The sequence below is a fragment of the Syngnathus leptorhynchus genome, chromosome 11 (genome assembly GCF_054491065.1).
Source record: "Syngnathus leptorhynchus isolate UIUO chromosome 11, UIUO_Slep, whole genome shotgun sequence".
In the NCBI taxonomy this organism is placed as follows: domain Eukaryota; kingdom Metazoa; phylum Chordata; class Actinopteri; order Syngnathiformes; family Syngnathidae; genus Syngnathus; species Syngnathus leptorhynchus.
This window is the reverse complement of record NC_141205.1, coordinates 5801595-5821791: the sequence shown is the minus strand read 5'-3', so window position 1 is coordinate 5821791 and position 20197 is coordinate 5801595. Positions and strand designations below refer to the sequence as shown.

General features: G+C 45.2%; 1 protein-coding gene across 2 annotated transcripts; it reads right to left on the bottom strand.

Annotated features, from left to right (window-relative positions):
* Window positions 1–2534: 2534 nt before the first annotated feature.
* On the bottom strand, window positions 2535–10450 carry gata2a (GATA binding protein 2a). 2 transcript variants are annotated; one of them, XM_085924782.1, is made up of 6 exons: window positions 10364–10450; window positions 9826–10214; window positions 8625–9197; window positions 6436–6581; window positions 4168–4293; window positions 2535–3511 (listed from the first exon to the last, which is right to left on the bottom strand). In XM_085924782.1, the coding sequence occupies exons 2-6, from the start codon at window positions 10052–10054 to the stop codon at window positions 3212–3214; spliced, it is 1374 nt and encodes a 457-aa protein (XP_085780908.1). In that variant the 5' UTR covers window positions 10055–10214; window positions 10364–10450; the 3' UTR covers window positions 2535–3211. The 2 variants fall into 2 exon arrangements, with proteins under 2 accessions (XP_085780908.1, XP_085780909.1); XM_085924783.1 differs by lacking the exon at window positions 10364–10450 and having other exon boundaries at window positions 9826–10343.
* Window positions 10451–20197: the final 9747 nt, after the last annotated feature.

Sequence of the window (20197 nt, the reverse complement as noted above, 5' to 3'; positions counted from 1 at the left end):
CTTTTGCACAGTGTCAATAAACAAAACGGCAGGAAAACATGCCTTTTGTTTGTATTCTCTCGATACTGTCCTCCATTGCTGCTTTAATATCCTTCTAGGGGTCTTTGGCAGGAGCGGTGGTTTTTTTAAGTTAGGCCCAGGCAAAGGTCAACCCCCAAATTGCAACACACGCACAAAGACCTGCGTCTGAACCGCACTCCACTTCCTTTCATCTTCGCCGTCCCTCTCTCCCTAACTCAACTTAGTGAAAGGATGCCCGGGATACCTTTTGATTCCTCTAATTTAATTTGATGAAAAAACAAATACTCTGGGGGAGCGGGAGACAAGAAACGAGTGGGAGTTCTTCAGGGGGGGGGACACAAAGAGATGGAGCATTACATTTGGAGAAGGAGTTGTGGTGGCAGTGGGACTTGTTAAGAGCAAACTGGATGAGATGGGTGGGAGGCAGAAAGGGAGGTTGGGATTCAGAATGAGCCCAAACGTCCAGTTCCAGGTTGAGGTCGTAAACCTCTTTTGCTCTGATCTAGGTGGCCGCCAAGCTCACCCCGCCAATGCATCTGAGATCTTTGTACTTCATCTGTGCTGTGGAAGGCAGCTGATAGGACAGATAAGTAACATCCTATTTTATGGCTCTTTTGTGTCACATAATTCATGAGGTGAGTTTACAAAGGGATGTCTTGTTCACTTTTATTTGTTGCTCTAGAAAGACTTGCTGAATCACGACCATAAATTGTCATATTAAAATATTTAGTTGGCGAGAAAGTGAAGATGTGAAACTTGTATGGTGGCTTTTAAAAGAAAGGTCACCCGTATCGTTTTTTTGACCTTGTGTTGCCATCAAAATGTTCGTCATGAATGGCTCTGGCTCGTCGGCGACATTAGCGATGGCGTTCTTGAGTGGTTTGGGTCCTATTTAACAGGCGGGACTACTTTTGTGAGCCTTGGTTGCTCAGAGGAGATCCAATTTGCCCCACTGTCATATGGTGTTCCACAGGGTTCCGTTTTGGGGCCCCTTCTGTACTTACTGCCTCTTTTCCATCTTAAGATAGCTTGGTATTTCCTTTCACTGCAATGTAGATGCTTTGTCCAGCCAAGAAATAAAGGACACTTTCTCTTTAAGGCCACTTTTGTCCAATCGAATCTTATCAAGCCTGTGGGAAACCCCAACAGAACAACCTCTGCAGCAGATGTGAGTGGGGTGGAGAGTTCAATGAGGGGTAATGGTCAACTTTTTGTTTAGACTCTTTAATCGGTCAGTTTGTCTCTCGAGTGTGCGAGGGCACACTAAACTCAATGACGATGACCTTTAATTGTCCCTAATCGAGCTCTCATTAATGGTTGGCTCTGCTCAAAATCTCTTCAGCCCGTTATTTGACTGTAATCTTCCAAATGAGAGAGGAGGGGCGAGGGGGTGGGGGTGGGGGGGGGATACTAACAAAAATAGAGAAGCAGAGAAGCGTTGCCAACTCAAAAGTACAAAAGAAAGCAATGAGGGAGAGTGGAAAAACATGAACAAAACAAACAACGAGAAAGAAAAAAGGATGAGATGAGGGAGAAACAGTCGACGCCTGCTTCCTGGCAGCCTCAGCTGCGTGCACATCTGTGAGTAAACGGTCAGAGCAGACCCCCACGTGTTTGCTCAGGTCGCCTGATTGCCTTTCCTTCCTCTTCTCCATCCCGCTAAAGACCCGCTGTCCTTCCTCTCACTCCAATCACCCTCGCCAAGAAAGCCGGCAGCCAGCTAAGGGGAGACACAGAGACTCCCGCTGAACTTTTCTCATGACTCAGTATTTGTCGGCCCAAATTGGAGTGTATAGTGTGCGCTAGCTACCTGGGCTTTGCATATTCCAGCATGTGCTCATATTTTTGGAGTCTGCCTAATGGACCAGCCTGGGGCCCAGTTCCACAAAGACGCCTTCTCTTAACAACACGCCATCATAGATCGAGGAGGAGCCTGACCAACCCATTTCCACGCTTTGGGGGTCACAGAGCTTCCCTTTGATACATCGGATATCACTTATGATTTCAAGAATCAAGCCTTCTTCGCTCTTTGTTTAGCCACTTTGATGGGTTTGCGTCGAGACAACTTGTTGTCTTGTGGTATCACCTTCATTGAGGTTTAGAAGCGTAAAAATTTACACATTTGATTTATTCCCCCCCCTACAGGAAAGAGAATATATTTCAAGCCCCTCCAACGCTCAAACTGAAAATTGAATGACTCAGCGGCAACAGTCTATTCAAACCGTTACTTCTCAATAAGTCCGCTAAAATAACACAAATGTGATTTGAGAATACGTTTAAGGTTTTGTGCATGCTTGTGCCCCCCCCCAAAAAAAACAAATTTATATCTTAGATCTAAGAGTCTTTTTATATTCTACCCATGAGACCATGACTGCCACCTACTGTAGTGGATGTGCAATTAAAATTTACTCCCCTATTGCAAAGAACAGGTTCCTTGGGATCAGTAGAGCAGTGGTGAAAAATCAGGTTAAAAAAAAAAAGAGGCAGACCACATTTAAGAAAGCGACGATATATCTTTTAAGTATTAAACTTTATTTTCGTCACTTTTTGTGAGATGGAAAAATGATAAAAACGTACAGCTCGGGGGAATTTTTATCTATATAAGTCAGTGTTTTCCTTTTGCGTCATCAGCGTGAAATCAAACTCAAAACACTTTCCAATATGTCTTTGACAAAAGCTTAAAGAGTGAAAATAAATTATCGTAGCAATAATTATAACATCAAATATAACAACCATAATAGCAATTAAGCATTTATAAACACTCTATTTACTGTCTTGTATTCCCCATGAAAGGCCATTATTAAAAAGGAGTGTGTTGGTGCACAATCCAGCATGTGACGAGAGCACAGCTTTGTGTGTTTGGCCCTGTTGCCGCTTATGTCCAGCCAGGCCTTCATTTCCAGCACTGAAGCGTAGAGAGGATGGAGGGGGGAGGGGAGGACAACCTTTGGAGCCCTTCGTTGATGGCTGAGGAGAGGCGGGTACCACAGTGAGCGGTAAAGAACGACAAGCGAGCTCCTCACAGAGTCCCGCTCCTTGTGGTTTTCCGACTAAACTGCAGTTATCAAGTCCGACTGAGCGCCGCTCGGGTCCGACCGCTGTGAAAGTCTGCTCGGTTTGCGGCTTCTCGTGAGGGAAAGTGGGCCTTGACTGTTCGTGGCAACGCGGTGGCTCAAACAGAGAAAGAAGTTCAGTGAGGCTCTGCCCAAACCGGCGAGCGGTTGGTGTGGTGGGGGGGCCCGAATGAAGGGTGAATGGGCGTGGGTGTCGGCAGCATGTGTCCCGAGTGGCTGAAGGGGGTTAAGTGACCCATGTGGGTCATGTGGCTTGTGAGGCCGGGGCCAGCGCCAAAGGGAGAGGCCTTGTCCTGCATGCACTTGGTCAGCTCTTCGAAGCCGTCGCCGGATCGCTTGTTCCTCTTGGACTTGCTCGACATCTTGCGGTTACGCGTCTGGATGCCTTCTTTCTTCATCGTCAGTGGTCGGTTGACCTGCGGGGAGCGGCACATTAGCGCCACGCGGCCCGGACAAAAAAAAGCTGCACACGAATACCATGTTTTAATTGTGCTTTTTTTTTTACGTCCAAATTTCTTGACCCCCGCATGTATTTTTTTCAAGGAATCGGCTCGCATCGCTTTTCCTTTCAGCGGGTCTAACTCAAATGCTTAATTCAAACCGGGTATGCTATAAATAATGAGCAGCTGTTTTGCATAAACTATAGTTGAATTAGAAGGTGAGTCTGGGGAGCGTTTGGCTTTTGTTTAATTCAAAAGCAAACAGTGGTCTTGCTCAATTTGAATACATGAGGATGAGGGCCTGGCTGGATCTGAAAGGAACAGCCTCAGACAAATCCTCGTCAATGTAACCGACGCCGTTAGACTGAATGACGGTCCCACCCCGCAGCCTCTCAGGGGAGGAACGCCCCCCATTGAAACAACGATGGATTAATAATAATAAAAAAAAAAAGGAGGACGGCCAGTGGGTTCTGCTCGACAGGGCGAGCTGGCTTTGCTCCACGCTCACACTTTCTCCGCTCCTAAATCGATACAAGCTGTCCGCCCACTTGACCAGTTAACGACCCCCCCCCCCTCCTCTCTCCTCCCCTCCCGAACGGTGCACTGTGTGTATTTTTGGGGGGGCTACTTACGTTGTGCAGTTTGAAGTAAAGGCCGCAGGCGTTGCACACTGGGTCTCCGTTCCCATTGCGCCTCCACAGGGTGGTGGTGGTGGTCTGGCAGTTAGCGCAGCAGGTGCCTGCACGTCGAGCGGCAGACTGCGGGAAAAGAGAAAATGCCTTCAAACATCCGTTCATTTGTTGACGATGCAGCGCAATGAATATTCCGGCTCGTCACAAATAAAAAAAAAACTTCCTGGCTTGATTTTTGTCCAATGAAATATAATGATTCTTTTTGAAGGCTCGGAAAGTTCTTTTTAATTAAATACAGCGTGAATTTTTGCAAGATTTATTTTTAAATGCAGAAGAATTAAAAGTGAATAATAGATCATTCCCATCACTGCAAAATAAGTGAAATAAAAATGTCCAAGCAAACAATTTGGGTAAAATTCTTAGCTGGACAGTTCAAGTAAAAAAAAACATTTCTTGTGAAAATTGGCTTTCGCTTATTTTTAACAAAGAAATAGGAAGTTGCGATTGAGGATTTGTCTGCAATAAGAAGTTGCAGAACTAATTGCCCCCTTTTATGACCTACATCTTAAAGATATAAGTATAAACATCTCAGCAAATTGTTTGGGAGAAAACAACTTGCTTACTTTGTTGTACTAACTAAAATTGTTGCCACCGTGTCCATAATTTAAAAGTTATTCCAACTTGAATTGGTGTTTTAAGCCCCCCCCCAAAAAAAATTGTCAAGATATACAGGATGGGTACAAAAAATTGTCACTATTTGTAAACCGAGCCACAGAAAACCCGCAGCCCCCACCTGGCATTAGAGTGCCGTGTCCATTGCAGATCAATTCTACACACATAATAAGAAACATTAACTTTACATGCAAGAACCCCGCGGGTGCTGTGTTAGCGAAGCATCCTTCCCCCCCCCCTTCTTAAATCAAACCCAGGTGCGAGTATTTCTACCCATGTACCAACCGACGGCATTCCGATTCATATTCTTATGCGAAATAATACAATCAAGTCAACATTTTAAGAAAGCCGAACATCCCGGTTGTGCACGCAGAATGATAAACACGAGAAGAGCATAAATCCGTGTATTTTCCAATCCCCGCCCCTCTCGGTCCATCTCTTCGGAGCGCATAAGCGGCTCCTCTAGTGTTGCGATAATCTCTTTACAGTATATGTCAGTCTGGCCAGAGAGAATGCAGCGTGCTGGGTGAAAGCGGAAACAGCCGGGAGCCTGACTTCCTTATCTGGGCCGGGCAGATATCCGGATAGGAAACAACTGGATGCCCCTTTGAACACGGCTCTGACAAACACTTGAGTTGGAAATGCAAAAAGCTGCAGCCGGCCGAATGGAAAATGGAATGGATTTTTTGACTAGGAAGGCTACCTCAAGGAATTTTGTCATCACAAAATGCCACAGTGTGTGTGTGGGGGAAATTTGATGGAAACAATGTGCCGTACAGCTCATTTAACCGAGTCGGACACGCTAATTCGTAACTTCAAGGCAACAAACTTTGATTCATATTTTACGTTGGCAATTTTGAGTTGTGAAAATCATCTTTCCCGCATCTCACAACAAAGAAAATGGAGTTTACATTCTACTTGCAGTTTACTATCGTCCCTTTTATTTTCCTCGCCAACTTAAAGATCAACAAGATAAAGAATTCTGAAAATAGTTTGGAACAAACAACTTGCTTGCTTAGTTGTGCTAGCCAAAAATGTTGCCTTAATAGTAAAAAATATATTTTTAAAGCTGTTCCGACTTAAATTACAAACTAATCCAAGTTGGTTTTTTTTACAGTGTATCATAATTCATAATTTGAAGGAATAAATCAAAAAGACATCTTTTTTTGTCATTAATAATTCAACATATTTTCCAGCTTTCTTACTAATTACACATCATTACTTTCTAATCTTACTCTTATCCTTTTCAAATCCAGTAATAATCCTTTTCTGTGTTTTCCCAAATTATATTTGCCACGGAGGTGTGATAGCTCCACGGCCATGTGCGTGCTGTCATTTACTCCAACGTGGTGTTAACGAAAGCAACATGGGCATCGCTATCAGTAACAGTATCAGAAGTAGCAGCAATAATGATAGCAGGAACAATAGCAATAGTAGCAGTATTGTAACGAACCATGTAGGTGGATCATCAGGGGGTGAGAGGGACAAACAATTCCAGGAAGATGATAGGGAAAATATAACTTTCCTGCAATTGTGTCGACGGCATCTGCTTTTTGCTCATATTTGGGGTCCTTCGGACGTACGAGCGGGACTCACCAATCGACGTTTGGGCTTGATGAGCGGTCGGTTCTGGCCGTTCATCTTGTGGTACAGTCCGCAGGCGTTGCACAGGTAGTGGCCGGTACCATCCCGCCGCCATAGTGGAGTGGACGTGGCACCGCAGTTTACACATTCACGGCCCTCTGCGTATAATTCAAGAGGGGACAAAAAGAAATTTTATATAATTAAACATGTATGAATTGGGCAAGCACACAATGGTGGCTGTTCACTGCCGATGGACAGGGTGACCTCAGCGGACCCCAAGTGACCCAGAAGTCAGCCTGGGTCTCGTGACGTGTACATATCACACTGCATATGTGTGTCATTAACTTAGTCATGGATACTGATGCAGGGAGGGGAGTCCAGTCCGAATATGTCAAGAGATGTCGAGAACGAGAAAAATACAGCGCGGGACTTCATCTGCCGAGGGGACTCCCCAGATAAGAAATCTTAGTACGTAAACGTGTTCACGGCCACTGTTGGGAGGAACGATTGTCTTTCGGTTAAACCTGACGCGAAACACGCTTTTCTCCTTTTCTCTCCTTCTCATATAGCAGTTGACTTCAAATGGCCTATTGCTCAACTGTTCTTCTAATTCAAGTATCCCCCCTATCCCAAGAGTACGACCTCATTATTACTAATATAATGGCAGCGACACCCAACGTCCCACCCTTTCGCTCCACAATGGAGCGAAAAACCTTGTTCCCTTTGAAATGCGCCACGGTTCTTTTTCTTGCTCCCCCCCCCCCCCCCCCCCCCCCCCCGTCTACTTCACGAGTCTTTCGCAAGTCCGGCGAGCACATTAAGATGGGTCATTAGAGCTGTAAATATTCATCAGCGAGCGCTGACGTCTTACGCAACATTTAGTGTTGAAATTAAAAATGAGAAGATGAAAGCTGGGGAAAAAAGGCAGAGAGGAGGGGTTTTTTTTTTTAATAGGCTAATTCAACAGGAAGCCACAGTAAGGTATTCGTGTCGACAGCTGAAATGTCAGTGTGGCATTTTGTACACCAGTCAATCAACTTTTACCCGCACTGGACATCCACTTTAACTGATAAGCGCCTTTTAATGCCACCTCCGATGTGTTCCCGATTATGAACTAGCTCCTATTAAAATGTCACAAGACAACATTTTTGACCTATAAAAGTTCACATCAGTCAGATGGTCCGAGTGGCAGCATCGCCTAGGAATGAGGGGGAGCAGTTTAAAAAAAAATAAAAATAAAATAGTGACAAGTTAGATGATCACACAATAAATGCATAAAGCATTTCTTGTGTGTTAATTTAACTAATTGTGCAAATCAATGCTTGCAGCAAATAACATTTTATTGCGTTCAGTAAACAAATGCATGTTCATCATGATTGTGTAATACAAAATAGAAGATAACGCCGCTGCCCTGCTGCGGTCTCTTACTCGACTCCGCGTTTCTTTTTTTTCTTTTTTTTTTGTAAGCACACAAACAGCGGGGCTCTGTCGCCTGTTCTTTGTTAGCATGGGGAGGCTGCGGGGAGGGGTGGAGGTCGTGATTTGTTCACTCGAAGGTATACAGGATATGGCAGGAGCCAGGGCGTCGTGACTCCTTGGTTTTTAAGTGCAATGGAGGGCACGTTAAAACCAAAACAAGCTCTTTGCACGACCAGCAAATATCTGCTCAAGTGTCACGTTCAAGACGTACATTTTGTTACACTAATTGACCCCATTGAGTGGCTGTTGCAAAATGCATCAAGCTCTCAAGTGCAGGCTTGGAAATCATTTTGAATATTTTTTTTTAAATATTCCAATTGTAAAAAAAAAAAAGTCATTTGTTGCGATTTTGCGTTTTTGCCTGTGTGCATGCCTTAGGGGCGACATGATCCCGTTTGTTAACGCTGATACATGTTACCAAATTTAAAAAAAAATATCAGCATACTGAATACTCCATTATATGTCTTGTGTGTACGTATTTAATTTAAAATTTTAACAATTTTACATCGAAAAAGATGAGCATTTTTTTTCCAATTGCACGAGATTCTGCGAGGGAAAGTGTGTGTCACTGAATTATATACTTGGTATTTTTTTCCCCTCACTTAATTCCGTTTTAAAACGTATTTTTCGAAGCAATATATTTTTTTCTCCAATTTTAACCGTGCACTAAATCTCAAAATGACAGTTTTGGAAAACGAGCTGAATGTAATAAAGAGACTCACCTGAGCTCGACCGGGCTTTGCTTTTGCATTTCGTCGTGAAGCTGGACGACGAGCCAAGCAGGCTGCCGGGGTGGAAAAGACTGCCGCTGTACTCGTGGGGTGTATGCAGAGGGTAGGCCGGGTACGTGGGAATCGGGTGGTGCGTGGCCGGGCCCTGGCCGTTCATGGACGCCAGGCCGCCGCGCAGAGGGCTGCAGCTCTCCATCTTCATGCCGTCCGCCAGCGACACTTGATACTTGAGGGACTCCTTCTCGTCCATTCGGGTCGACGTGGAGGTGGGCGATGTGGGCCCGGGGTCCGGGGACACGTCTTTCGGCGGGGTGGGGGGGAAACTGTAGAGGTGCGGGCTGGAGTGGGTGGCCGGTGTGAGCGAAGACACCGGAGCAGTGCCGGTGTTGCTGCTACAAGGATAGCCGGAGCTGGTGGGGTGCAGGCTGGGTTTGCTGAAGTGGCCCACCGCCCATGCGTTATGGTGGTGCGCGGCGGACAGGGCTGCCTTCCCGGGGTCCAGCCAAGGAATGCCAGGGCTGTGGATGAGGTGTGGTCGGCAGACCTGATTCCCAGCGAGGCGAGCTGAAATCGCAGACATCTTACTCATATTTGTTGTTTGACGAAATGCGTCCAAAGGAAATCTTAAAATAGCCTCTGAATAATTGCAATTAGACAAAATTCACAGTCAAAATTTCCCTGCTGTCAAAATGATCGAAAGATAATCGAATATTTATCCTGCTACGAAATTATCGTGACATGCAGAAGACGCACACTCAGTAGAATAAAACAAAATGCTCTTTTACGCGTTCGAAGCACAGCGCGTCTCTCCTTCAGGACGGTATCTTTACATCGCGTGCAGTTCTCGGAGTAACGATTGTTATTAGTAATTTTGCGGTTTTTATTTTATATCCGGGAAGTGCCTCTCTCTCTCTTTCTCCCCCCTCACAAAACTCCTGCCCCAGCACAGAGGGGTTAAATGACACACTTCCCTTTCCTCCTGCTGTCATAGAAATTCCTTTTATGTTGCTGAATATACACGCAAATGTCACCGCCGACTTTTGGGCCGAATTGCTTACGCACATGATTTATTATTCATTTTTTTCCCGCTATAGAATAAAATTTTAAAAGCCAACCCTTAATAGCATCTTCTCCAAATAAATATATTTTCTTCCCCATATTCTCTATCATTCCCAAAAGTTGCGCATCTTACCGTGCGCTTGGCTGTAGGTGACCCTGGCCCGAGAGTTGGTGTAGTAGGGGTTCCCCTGAGAGTCCAAGTGGTTAAGAAACATGTCTACTTCTTCTTGGGGCAGCAAAGGCGCCATGGGCTCCATGTAGTTGTGGCTCAGGCCGTGATGATGCGAGTCCGGGTGCTGGCCATTGAGTACGGCATGATGGTGCGCCATCCACCGGGACTGATCTGCCGCTGCGACCTCCATGGCTGAGACGCTAGATTGCCGTCCACTGAAAGTTTAATCCTCCTGATAAATATTCTTTGCGTCCACTGTGAAAGTCTTGAACGAGTTTTTTCAATGCAGAAAAAAAAAGAATCCTCAAACAATGCGGTCTTCCTTTTTCTCCAGCTCGACTACGTTTCACCTACAAAAAAAAAAATCACGTTATTAAAAATCAAAGCGCACAAAAATAGATGGCTAACGATGGAACAGAAGATGCATTACGCGCTTGTAGATTAAGACAGAAAATGTTTTCCAAAATGAAACGACAAATATCTCTTGCGTTTCTCTAACCTGTTGCAGTTTTCGATCAGCTGACTGCAGTTTGGACGTGTCAGCCTCCTGATCCGCGCACCGCTCGGGATCATTAATGAGATGTGGCGCGGACTGATGCGGCTGGCGCCAGTAAATTCCCATATCAAGCCACACGGGGGCGGGGCTTTGTGCTGCGGCCCAATAGCGAGCCTCACTGCCGCAATTGGCTCGCAGCATCCAGGCTCTTCTCTGCCTTTTCTTTCTTTCTTTCTCGATGCCAATGAAAGACTTCTCAATCAGCAGCGTAATATCTCCAGTCTCTCGGCAAGCTTCACAATGAGGACGCAATCGGCCGCCGATAATCGTTTTTTAGCGCTTTCAAGACGCACATTCAACACCGCTCCCGCACAAACCGCTGATCCCCCTTAATATGATTATTTAGAAAATGTAATTCCACGCAAATTCGACTCCATACCTTATTGAAGCCGTCAATGAACGCAGCACTTAAAGGAATCTTGATAGATTTCACACCCACGTGCAAAAATCTAATCATGTCAATTGCTGAATGAACCATACAAAGCGGGCGATAATTGCGCGTGTTGTTTTGGTATGCCTCTGTTATGCAAATGTTTAGCACCTCTAAAACCAATAAGAGGAGGAGTCGATTTATGACCCCACATTCTGGCCCATTGTTCACAGCGTCTAATTGTCTTTAATTAGTAGCAGAGCATTCCACTTGTGAAAACAGAGGGTTTTTTTTTTTGTCTGGGGTGGGGGGACTGGGCTATCAAACACCGTTTGCATACTAATGGCGTCCTTTTCTCTGCGTCTGGCACCAGGGATGGGCACAAGGTCTCACCTATATGCTGATCATCGAAGTGTCTCCATAAGGGCCCCATTCAAAACACTCCAAACAAATGATTTAAGGGGCTGCCTGTTTTTTCTGTCTGCAACTGTCATTACCCTCACTAATCAAATGCACATTATAGTGGAAAAGAACAAAAAAAACAAAAAAACGCTATGCACCGCAATGTCTGCATCGCATATAAACCAAATGTTCTATTTATTTCATTAAGGTGCCGGGACATTTGATTGACGGAATAATTTGGAGGGTAGTATAGAATGGCTCGCGCCACGCTGACGCCGGAGTTTGACGTCACGTGATCGCACAGAATGGGACAGAGGGGGGGTTGATTGTGATACTTTGACAAATTCTTCAGGTAAAAGACCCCTTTTTTCCCCCTAACGACCGTGCAACAATCAGCATGTCTGTAGTGTGTGTGTGTCAGTCAGCACACAGTCCTTAAATCACTGGCATGTTGCCAGAGGGAGGGAGTTGATGAGCTCAGTCCTAAGAGCTTGTCAACCCCTAAAAACCAACAAATTAGTGTAGAATAGTGACCACCTGAATAACTCACATTCCACCGGACCAGGCCACACTGACAGGTGGAGTGAGGAGCCGGCGTGTTTAAATGCACTCCCGCTTCGAAATGAGTGAATTATAATGCTCTGCTTGTTAGGAAGAAAGAGCCGCAGCACTCTCCATGTCTTAAATGAGACCTTCCAGGGAGGGAGCGTCAGACATGCTGCTGCATTCCCATTGTCGTTGTCATGTTTGCCAAATGGATTACTCAGCAGGATTTAGCCCTCTGTCATTTCTACCTTCATTAATCCCATTTGTATCTGCGCTAGAACAAAAGACGAGTCGAGGTTGAAGTGATTGTGTGGACGCGGGGGGGGTCTTTGTCAAGGACATAGTAGCATTGTTTCACTGAGGGATGCTATCCTAAATAATGGGATGTTATGCAAGGGATTCAAAGTGTGTGTGTGTGTAACAACTGTATCGCCACAGCCACTAATGAACAACAAGATTAACATTCCCATCCACATTGGTATTATTATTAAATGGGATCGTCTTTATCTACCTGTTTGCTCCCATTGGGCACGGTCATCCATCATTATCCAGAGTGGAGGTGGGTGACTGTTCAAAAGTGTGCACTCTTTGTGTGTGTTTAGCTAGAGGGGGGGGGGGGGGGGAGAAGAGCCATGTGGGGCTTGTGAAGATAAGCAGAGGTAGAGAGAGAGAGGAGAATGACACAGAGCAGCTGAAGCATTATTGTCCCCTTTCCTCACGCCTAATTAGATGGAGCCGGGGCACCCAGGGGCTTTGGAGCCACCAGCACCCAGTCACAAGAGCATCTATCTGCCGTGAATGAGGCCTGGGTGGGTGCTATGAGGAATCTGTCAGCTCACCGTCATACTATTACTAGTTCCGAATGCATTGAACTTGAAATGCCTTTGGAGAACGAGCCATTTTTCCATTTTTTTTTTCTTTCTTTTCACAGACATGTCAGGTTGAGGCATTCTACAAGCGTGCAGACAGTAGAAGGAGTGACAACATATTGTTATTCTCCCCGCCGCAGCCTCTCATGTTCTACTCGTGAAAGCTGGCCACAGCACTCATTATGCAATGTGAGGCGTAACAATTGGAGATGTTGTCGTCATTAATATCTGGATGATGATACAGTCATCCTTTTTATGATGACTATTTTTGGTTTGAGCAAAGCCTGAGGCAGCATGTCTCCACTACTATAATGATTTATAGCGTTATTTTTATTCAGGAAACTATAATGTATATATTATTACACGATCCATAAATAACATACAGTCCAGTACTTTATATTTTCATATTTAAAGTACAATAATGTATATATATATATATATATATATATATATATATATATATATATATATATATATATATATATATATAAAATATATTTTATATGTATTGATTTATATATATATACAAAGCAAAAATATCAAACAAGGTTTTATTTTATCATAAATTTCAAGACTTTCTAAATGCCGAAATGGCCTCACAACGAGACAGACTCACCCACTCAATGCTTCAGGCTTCTCTCCGTCATGTCATCAAAAAGAAACAAACTCGCCATCTGCTGGGAGACGTTTCTTTCCAAGAGCTGCACTGAAGGAAATGTAATTGTAGCTTTGAATCGAATCGGCCGCGAAGTAGATGTGTTTACATGCGTATATGCATGCGGCTAGTGTGAGTGCGACATGGAGACTGTGTGTGTGTGTGTGTGTGTGTGTGTGTGTGTGTGTGTGTGTGTGTGTGTGTGTGTGTGTGTGTGTGTGTGTGTGTGTGTGTGTGTGTGTGTGTGTGTGTGTGTGTGTGTGTGTGTGTGCGTGTGATGTTGTGTGCTCGGTCTGGCGCTCGTCTGTGCGCGCTGGCTTTGCAGGCTCAGTCATAGCTGCACAAACTTGTGCGTCCATACAATTAGGCACTTGTGCAAGGCAGCAGCATTCGGCATCCTTTTTAGAAAAAAAAAATGCAGGCAGTGATATGGGCTGAAGGGAACATCCTCTCAACCTCCACCTGGCAGCTTTGCATCTTCAGTTCCACTTGCAGTCATCTGAAAAGGGAAGTAAAGTGTCATTTAAAGCGATAGTCACCCGCCGACCAGTTGCCTAAAAATAAAAACTTTACTCATTAATATGTTTGGCTGCAGCACAAAAAGGCTGGAATGGAGGAATTCATTGCAATCTGAAGGTGTGACTGATTTTTTTTTTTTTTTAGATCTCGCGAGAATGGACGAGTTAGTGGTCGTGTTGATTCCCTAGTGACTATCATCAAGTGCGTTTTGGGATTTTTTTTTACCTATCACTGAATTAATCCGACAGATAACTTTGCAACGACGTCGACTTTTGAGAATGGGAACTTGTGTCTCCTTTGCTTCGTTTTATCTTTTATTTATTTTTTTCAAATGAATATATCTGTTTTTTTTCTCATTATTTGTATTATATTATTATGTTTGCTTACACGTTCGAAATACAGACAATGATCAAAGTTGTTTACTCACTACAAATTCTTTCTCCACCATCGACGCTATGCAGGCAGAACAATTGGCGCATTGCAACCAATTTTTGTGACATTTTTGTTTCGTGGTGTACGTGACGCATTTTTTTAAGTAAAATAACTTTACTCAATTGTATATTTCTGAAACTCAACGAAGCCAATTAGGCACTAATAGCGGTCGTTCAAATTATGGACAAAAGTCATATTTTGACTGAACAGACTGTCTTGACAAACTTTTAAATCTTAATTGAAAAGGAACAAACAAACAAAAAACCTCAAAATGTTATCCTGTTTATTTTTTGGGGGGGGGGGGGGGGTGGAAATAAAATAAAAATGTTATTGTCCTTTTTGGTCAGAGATCCGCCCGCCGTATTAAATAAGAAAGACGGTTGTCCCTCCCTCCCTCCTCATGTGTGTGTGTGGATGTGTTTTATATGCCACAGCATCTCCCAACTTTTGTAAAACATGCAAAGCCCCTCAAATCTCCTGCACGCGACCTGCGCTCGTGCGCGTCGCTGATGCAGGGCAGGTGCAAAAAGAGGAGCCATGCAAGCAGTCCCGCAAACCTCGCGAGCCCTTCATGCCGGGCTGGTGCTCCCCAGAGTGCACACGCTCACAAAACAGGCGAAAGAAAGGCTGAAAGGCTCAGACAGAAAAGGGAACAAAAAAATAAATAAATGTGAGTTTCGATTGAATTAATTGTTTTTGTTTCTGGGTTTAAACTCACCATGCAGAGCAATGACCCGAGAGCTCATAATTTACAAAAAAATGACAAATGAATAATAATAATAATAATAATAATAATAATTCTGTGCATTCTCTTTCCTCTTGAGATGACTCAAATAGTATATGCACTGCGTCAGATGCCAGGGCTCTTCTTCTTCTTCTTCTTCTTCTTCTTCCCCTCCTTCTGATTATTACCACGGGTAATATTTCATGGGCACCACGCAATCTTTGTTCCCTGTGAAGATAATAAATGGCCTAATCGTTATCAGCAAACTGCTGGGGGTGTCAGCACCGACCGAGGCTGGAAGCGGGGGTCCAAAGTGCCGCTGAATAAATTGGTGTTCCTTATCTCTCGCTCCCAGATTATCGCCGCCTTTTCAAACTTGCACAACAAATACATTGAATGCATCTAATGCATCATTTGTGTGCGGGGGGAGATCGTGTAGGTCGATAGAGACAGATAGGCGCAGAGAATGAGAAATATTTACACGGATGCGAGCTGTGCAGCCAATATAAGCTGCATTTGGCGTTTATTGGTCGGGTCATCTGTACACACACACTTAACATATCAATACAAGCTATATTAAATATACATCACGGTGATATGATGCCTATCTCTCTGATTAGTCCCATCTCGGTTTTTGAATTTCGGTTCACCTTTTCACTCTGCGTGCGTGTATGGAGGCACAAAATCCCTCCAAAATGAGATGTATGAGCTAGGCTATATTTTAATTATAACTGCACGACTAGGTTATTTATGAAAGTTATCGCCCTTGAAAATATTTACTTTGGTCAGTTGATCTATTTTCCATTCCGCGTGTCATCACACACTGTCTGCTTCAATTTACTCCTCGACCAAATCCTTTAATTGATGTCAGGCGTTCAATGGACACTCCCATTCACCTTACTCAAATGTGACCTTTTTTTCCGTTTACACTACCTTTAAAATCGTATAAAATGCTTCCAGGGAACCAAACACTCTGCGTTTATAATATAGCATGAGATGTAATGCACTATTTATGAGTGACACTTGTGAAAAAAATAAAGGCATTTTTTTCCCTTCAACATACACACGGGCGCACGCACACATTTGCGCACACACACCTTTTAATACCGTGGCATCTCCAGGAGCCCTGGTGGTGCGCTGATGGTCTCCTAGACAACCGAGATAACGGTGCAGCAGTTTTCCATATCGGCCCTGGAGTCTATTATAGCGCGGGATTAGCTTTTCTGAAAAGGTCAGACGCAAAGTCACCAAACCTCCTTTTTTTCCCCCCTCCCATCTTCTCGCTACATGGCCCCAGCACAAACCAACATTTATAAACATTACATGTGCGTTTCATTTGATGAAATTAGACTAAAAGTCCCGCGCGTGTCCGTGGACTTGAAAGTTGACAGAGCAGAAAGAAGAGCTCGTTGATATTCCAGCTCAAGCGCCCCAACCCACTACTAGAGCAAATTAACTGTTATGTAGCGACCTCTAGCGTGGAAAGGACGTAACAGCACCCATGAAGAGCAGCCAAGTGTGAGAGTGGACTTTATGCAAAGATGTCCATGAGGGATCGAGCCATTTAGGCCTCATAACAATGAAGCTCACCCCAAAATGGGTGTGCGACTATTGCACAGCTGGAATGTTCCATCTGGGATTCCCGGTGGCTGCACGGGAAGTTAAAGGAGCTTTGACAGGAAGTGTGTTCTCATAGTGGGTCAGCATTTGGGCCTGCGAGAGAGGGAGCGAGATGTTTCCTGTTGGCGCTCGCCACATGTTTAGACGCCTCGCTCGCAGTCTTATGGCCCTTTTTGCTTTTTCAGGTCACTCGATAGCTCAACCTGACGACCTTTTGCGTGCTCGGCGGTGAGTCTGCACAGGATTAGAAAAGTGATATTCAAAGAAAGTATTCAACTGGTTCTCCTCCAAGAATGGATGGAATCATCTGCTCCAGAATCAAATTATTGCTAAAACCCATTTAGCAGGTTGTAAATTAGATTTACCATTATTAATGGACCACCATTTTCTTCTGTGCTCTCTCACATAATATAGGATTTGTGAACTGGTTTACAAATCTGGGTCAGTCAGCAGTCCATTTGCAAACAACAATTCCGAAACAAACAAACTTCGACAACACCTGTACAAAAAAAAAACTGCCGTACCCCGTTTGAGATGACACATCGATGTGTGGTGTTTGACCGCTAAGTTTTGGTGCAACTTTTCTTTTAATCCTACATATCGGGGAGTGTTGCGTCACAGGATGCAGATGTGGCCACATAAAGTGAAACTTGCGGCGCCATCAAAGTAGTTCGTGTCAGTTTGATGGACTCCACAGACTGCAAACGTTGCTTCATGCAAGAAAAATGAAGAGGAAGGGATTTATAGGAGAAGGCTAGATCCAAAGCGGAGATGCGATGGTGAGATATGTGGATTGCGAGAGGAAAAATCTCTTTGTCTCGGGTGAGCTCGGTGGACAATCAAAGTTTCCTATCAGCTGTGGAGTAGGGGAAATTGGCTGCCCTGGGAAGGAGAGGGCCACTCTCACAGCTAATGGGAAGTGCCCCTGTCACTAGACTCAGGGTCCGATAGAGAAAGTAGGAAATGTGTCTGTGTGTGTGTGCGCTGGCCAACACAGAGCAGCTCGACAGGCTTTGCCAGCGTCATGCGATCCAAGACGATACAGCATCTAAAGTAGGGCTTCATCTGCCGCTTATCCGTTGCACCGAGGGACTTCTATGAGCCGCGCTGCCTTGTTTTTTCGGCCAAACTTGCCCTGAGAGGCATGACCGTGGTTGCTTTGATGGAGCGCCATGTGGCAGAGATCAGCGGGTCTTAGTGGGAGTTGTGGACAGTTGCAAACAAGGGCGACAAGGGAAGAGGATTACTGTCTGGTCTATACAAATCCACACCGAGAGAGAGGTTGACACGGGCTTGCGTGCGGATAGGCCCAGCTCGGGGTAGAAGTGTGTAAACATCCGCTTTTGGGGAGCAAGATGGCAGCAGGCTTGTCTTCCGAGCTAGACAAGAATGCATCTCTCCGCACCCTCGGCTTGAAAGTCCCATCTCGACGCTCCTTCCTCGCGTCTGTCAGGGGCGTCTGTCAGCCTGGTTCAGCTGGGGATGAGGGCCACAGACTCCACCATTGTCCTCCACCCTCGCTCTGGCCACTTCGCCGGCGGATCACACCCGCCACCTGCGACGGAGGCCGGTACCTGAAGGGGGCGGGGCTTTTCGGCCATGGCTGACCTCTCATCCCGGCAGCCTGTCACTGGGGAATGTGAGGAAAAAGGCCTTCGTTTTAAGATGAGCCAGACGGACTCAACACAGCCTAGGTGTGCTGGAGGGGAAGGTTGTAGGTTCACATTTCCCCTTTTCGTTGACATCCTTTTATGCCGGGGGCCGAGTTGGATTGAATGAGTGCGTGATAGCTAGCGCGTGTGCACATAATAACACGGTGACAGTGAGGGTGGCGGCTCTGTCTGGGTGATTTATGAGAGCGTGCCGCCAAGGGTCTTCTGAGCAGGATATTGTTCCCTGACTGGTGACTTCTGCCGCTCGCTTTTCTTTGTGCATCTCGGTGAGCTCGTGGGCATTTTCTCAGAGCCAGGGAGATTAAGAAGGAAGTAGCTGCAGGTGATCCCCCCCCCCCCCACCCGTGTAATCAATCACCACCACGTCACAGCGGCCAAAACCTTGCGAATTACCCGCTTCAGCTGCAATGTTGTTTGACTCCAGAGTTGCCTTTACTTTTTTTTTGCATATTCATTGTTTCTGGCAGATAAAGAAAGAGCGCACTCTGCATCATTACTCCCCTTCGGGAAAGGAAGATAATAATCAGCTTCATGCATGCGGGTTACCTTCCAGCTCAACCACATGGGCCAAGTCGTCCCACACCTTGCACTAACCCCCTCATCCACCTCAAACACGCGTACGCCACATCAGGATACAGCGCTGCACACGAATTCCGGTTTAAACAGAATTTTGCTCGACTGACGCCAACAGATAAACCGCACTTCTTCTGTGACCAGTAATCACATCCTGGACCAGAGGACTTGACTGGAAGTGAAAAAAAGGCGAAAAAGGCCTCGAATCATCACGAGGCTGAGCGAAAAAGCGAAGGGCCTCATCGTCAATAATGTCAGGTGAAAGGCAGCAGTCAAGATGGGAGTCACTGCGGTATTAAATTTGAAGGCTTTAATGTGAGGCTTTTGATATCTACTTATCAAAGTCTCGACTTCTGACTCAGCATCTGCGCCAGGCTCGAGTAAAAATATAAGACTGGAAAAAAGGGCTCACATTGAGTAGATGACCTTTAAGAGCTACTTTTAAGTGGATTGTTTCATATTTAACAAAAGACAATACGGTCGCTTGCCAATGTGAACCCGAGGGCACTTGACTAGTGTGAGCAAGTTAGTGAAAACAATTCATTTCATTTGCTTTCAATGCAATATTTACAAATGTTGTCCCGCTTTTAAAATCTGACTGCGCAAGTTCTCACCACAATTTAAAATGACTTTTTAAGTTGTGAAAAGTAATAAAGTCATCAATCACCAAATAGCCCAAGTTTGACATTTTTAATCGTCATCTCGGTCCAATTTGGCACTCGATCTCAGTTGAACACATTTTGCAGTCTGTCTTTGATGGATGCTCTTGTTTCTATAATAACAGTGATACTGAAGGCTGTAGATAAATTCCATTCATCTATTATTCAAACATGTATTTTCAGTGACACGGATCATTTCTCATGGCGATCCTAATGATTAGTTTGGTTGAACGTCTTTTGAATTCCTTTTAATCATCGCTGGCACCCGCTCATAAGTTGTGAGGCCAGCAGTTAAGTCACAGCGGCCCGATAGCATCGGCGCATTGCAGCGAGCAGACGTGATCACGCGCAGTGTTCTGTCCGACATTCCCCTTCACCGTTCCGCCGGCCCTCCTGCTGTGAGAATGAGCGTGCCCCCGTCTACCGCAAAAAAATCCGCTGGAGCGCAAACAAAATGCCATTGTGTGGCCTTTCGGCGGCAACGAGCATCGGCGCGAACGGACATTGTCTTTGCTTTCCCCTGCCGTGTACTTTCAGAATGATTATTGTATGCGCATACAATGTTAACATTAGTATTGTGAGGGGAAGGGGGCCTGTTATTATGGAGCAGGAAATGACCTGCCGGGACCCATGATGACCTCAGAGGGAAAGCGGTGACCTCAGACTGACCTCCGTGGGCTTACTAGGTGCTGTACTCCGCTACACTATTAGAACAATGCGCTGGAAATCCCCTCT

What these genes read in the sequence shown, in the direction of transcription:
- gata2a (XM_085924782.1), bottom strand. Translation starts at nt 10,054, where the DNA reads ATGGAGGTCGCAGCGGCAGATCAGTCCCGGTGGATGGCGCACCATCAT. An exon ending in CACCTACAGCCAAGCGCACG is followed by an intron (nt 9,198 to 9,825) that starts GTAAGATGCGCA and finishes CTGCGATTTCAG; the next exon opens with CTCGCCTCGCTGGGAATCAG. An exon ending in CAAAGCCCGGTCGAGCTCAG is followed by an intron (nt 6,582 to 8,624) that starts GTGAGTCTCTTT and finishes AATTATACGCAG; the next exon opens with AGGGCCGTGAATGTGTAAAC.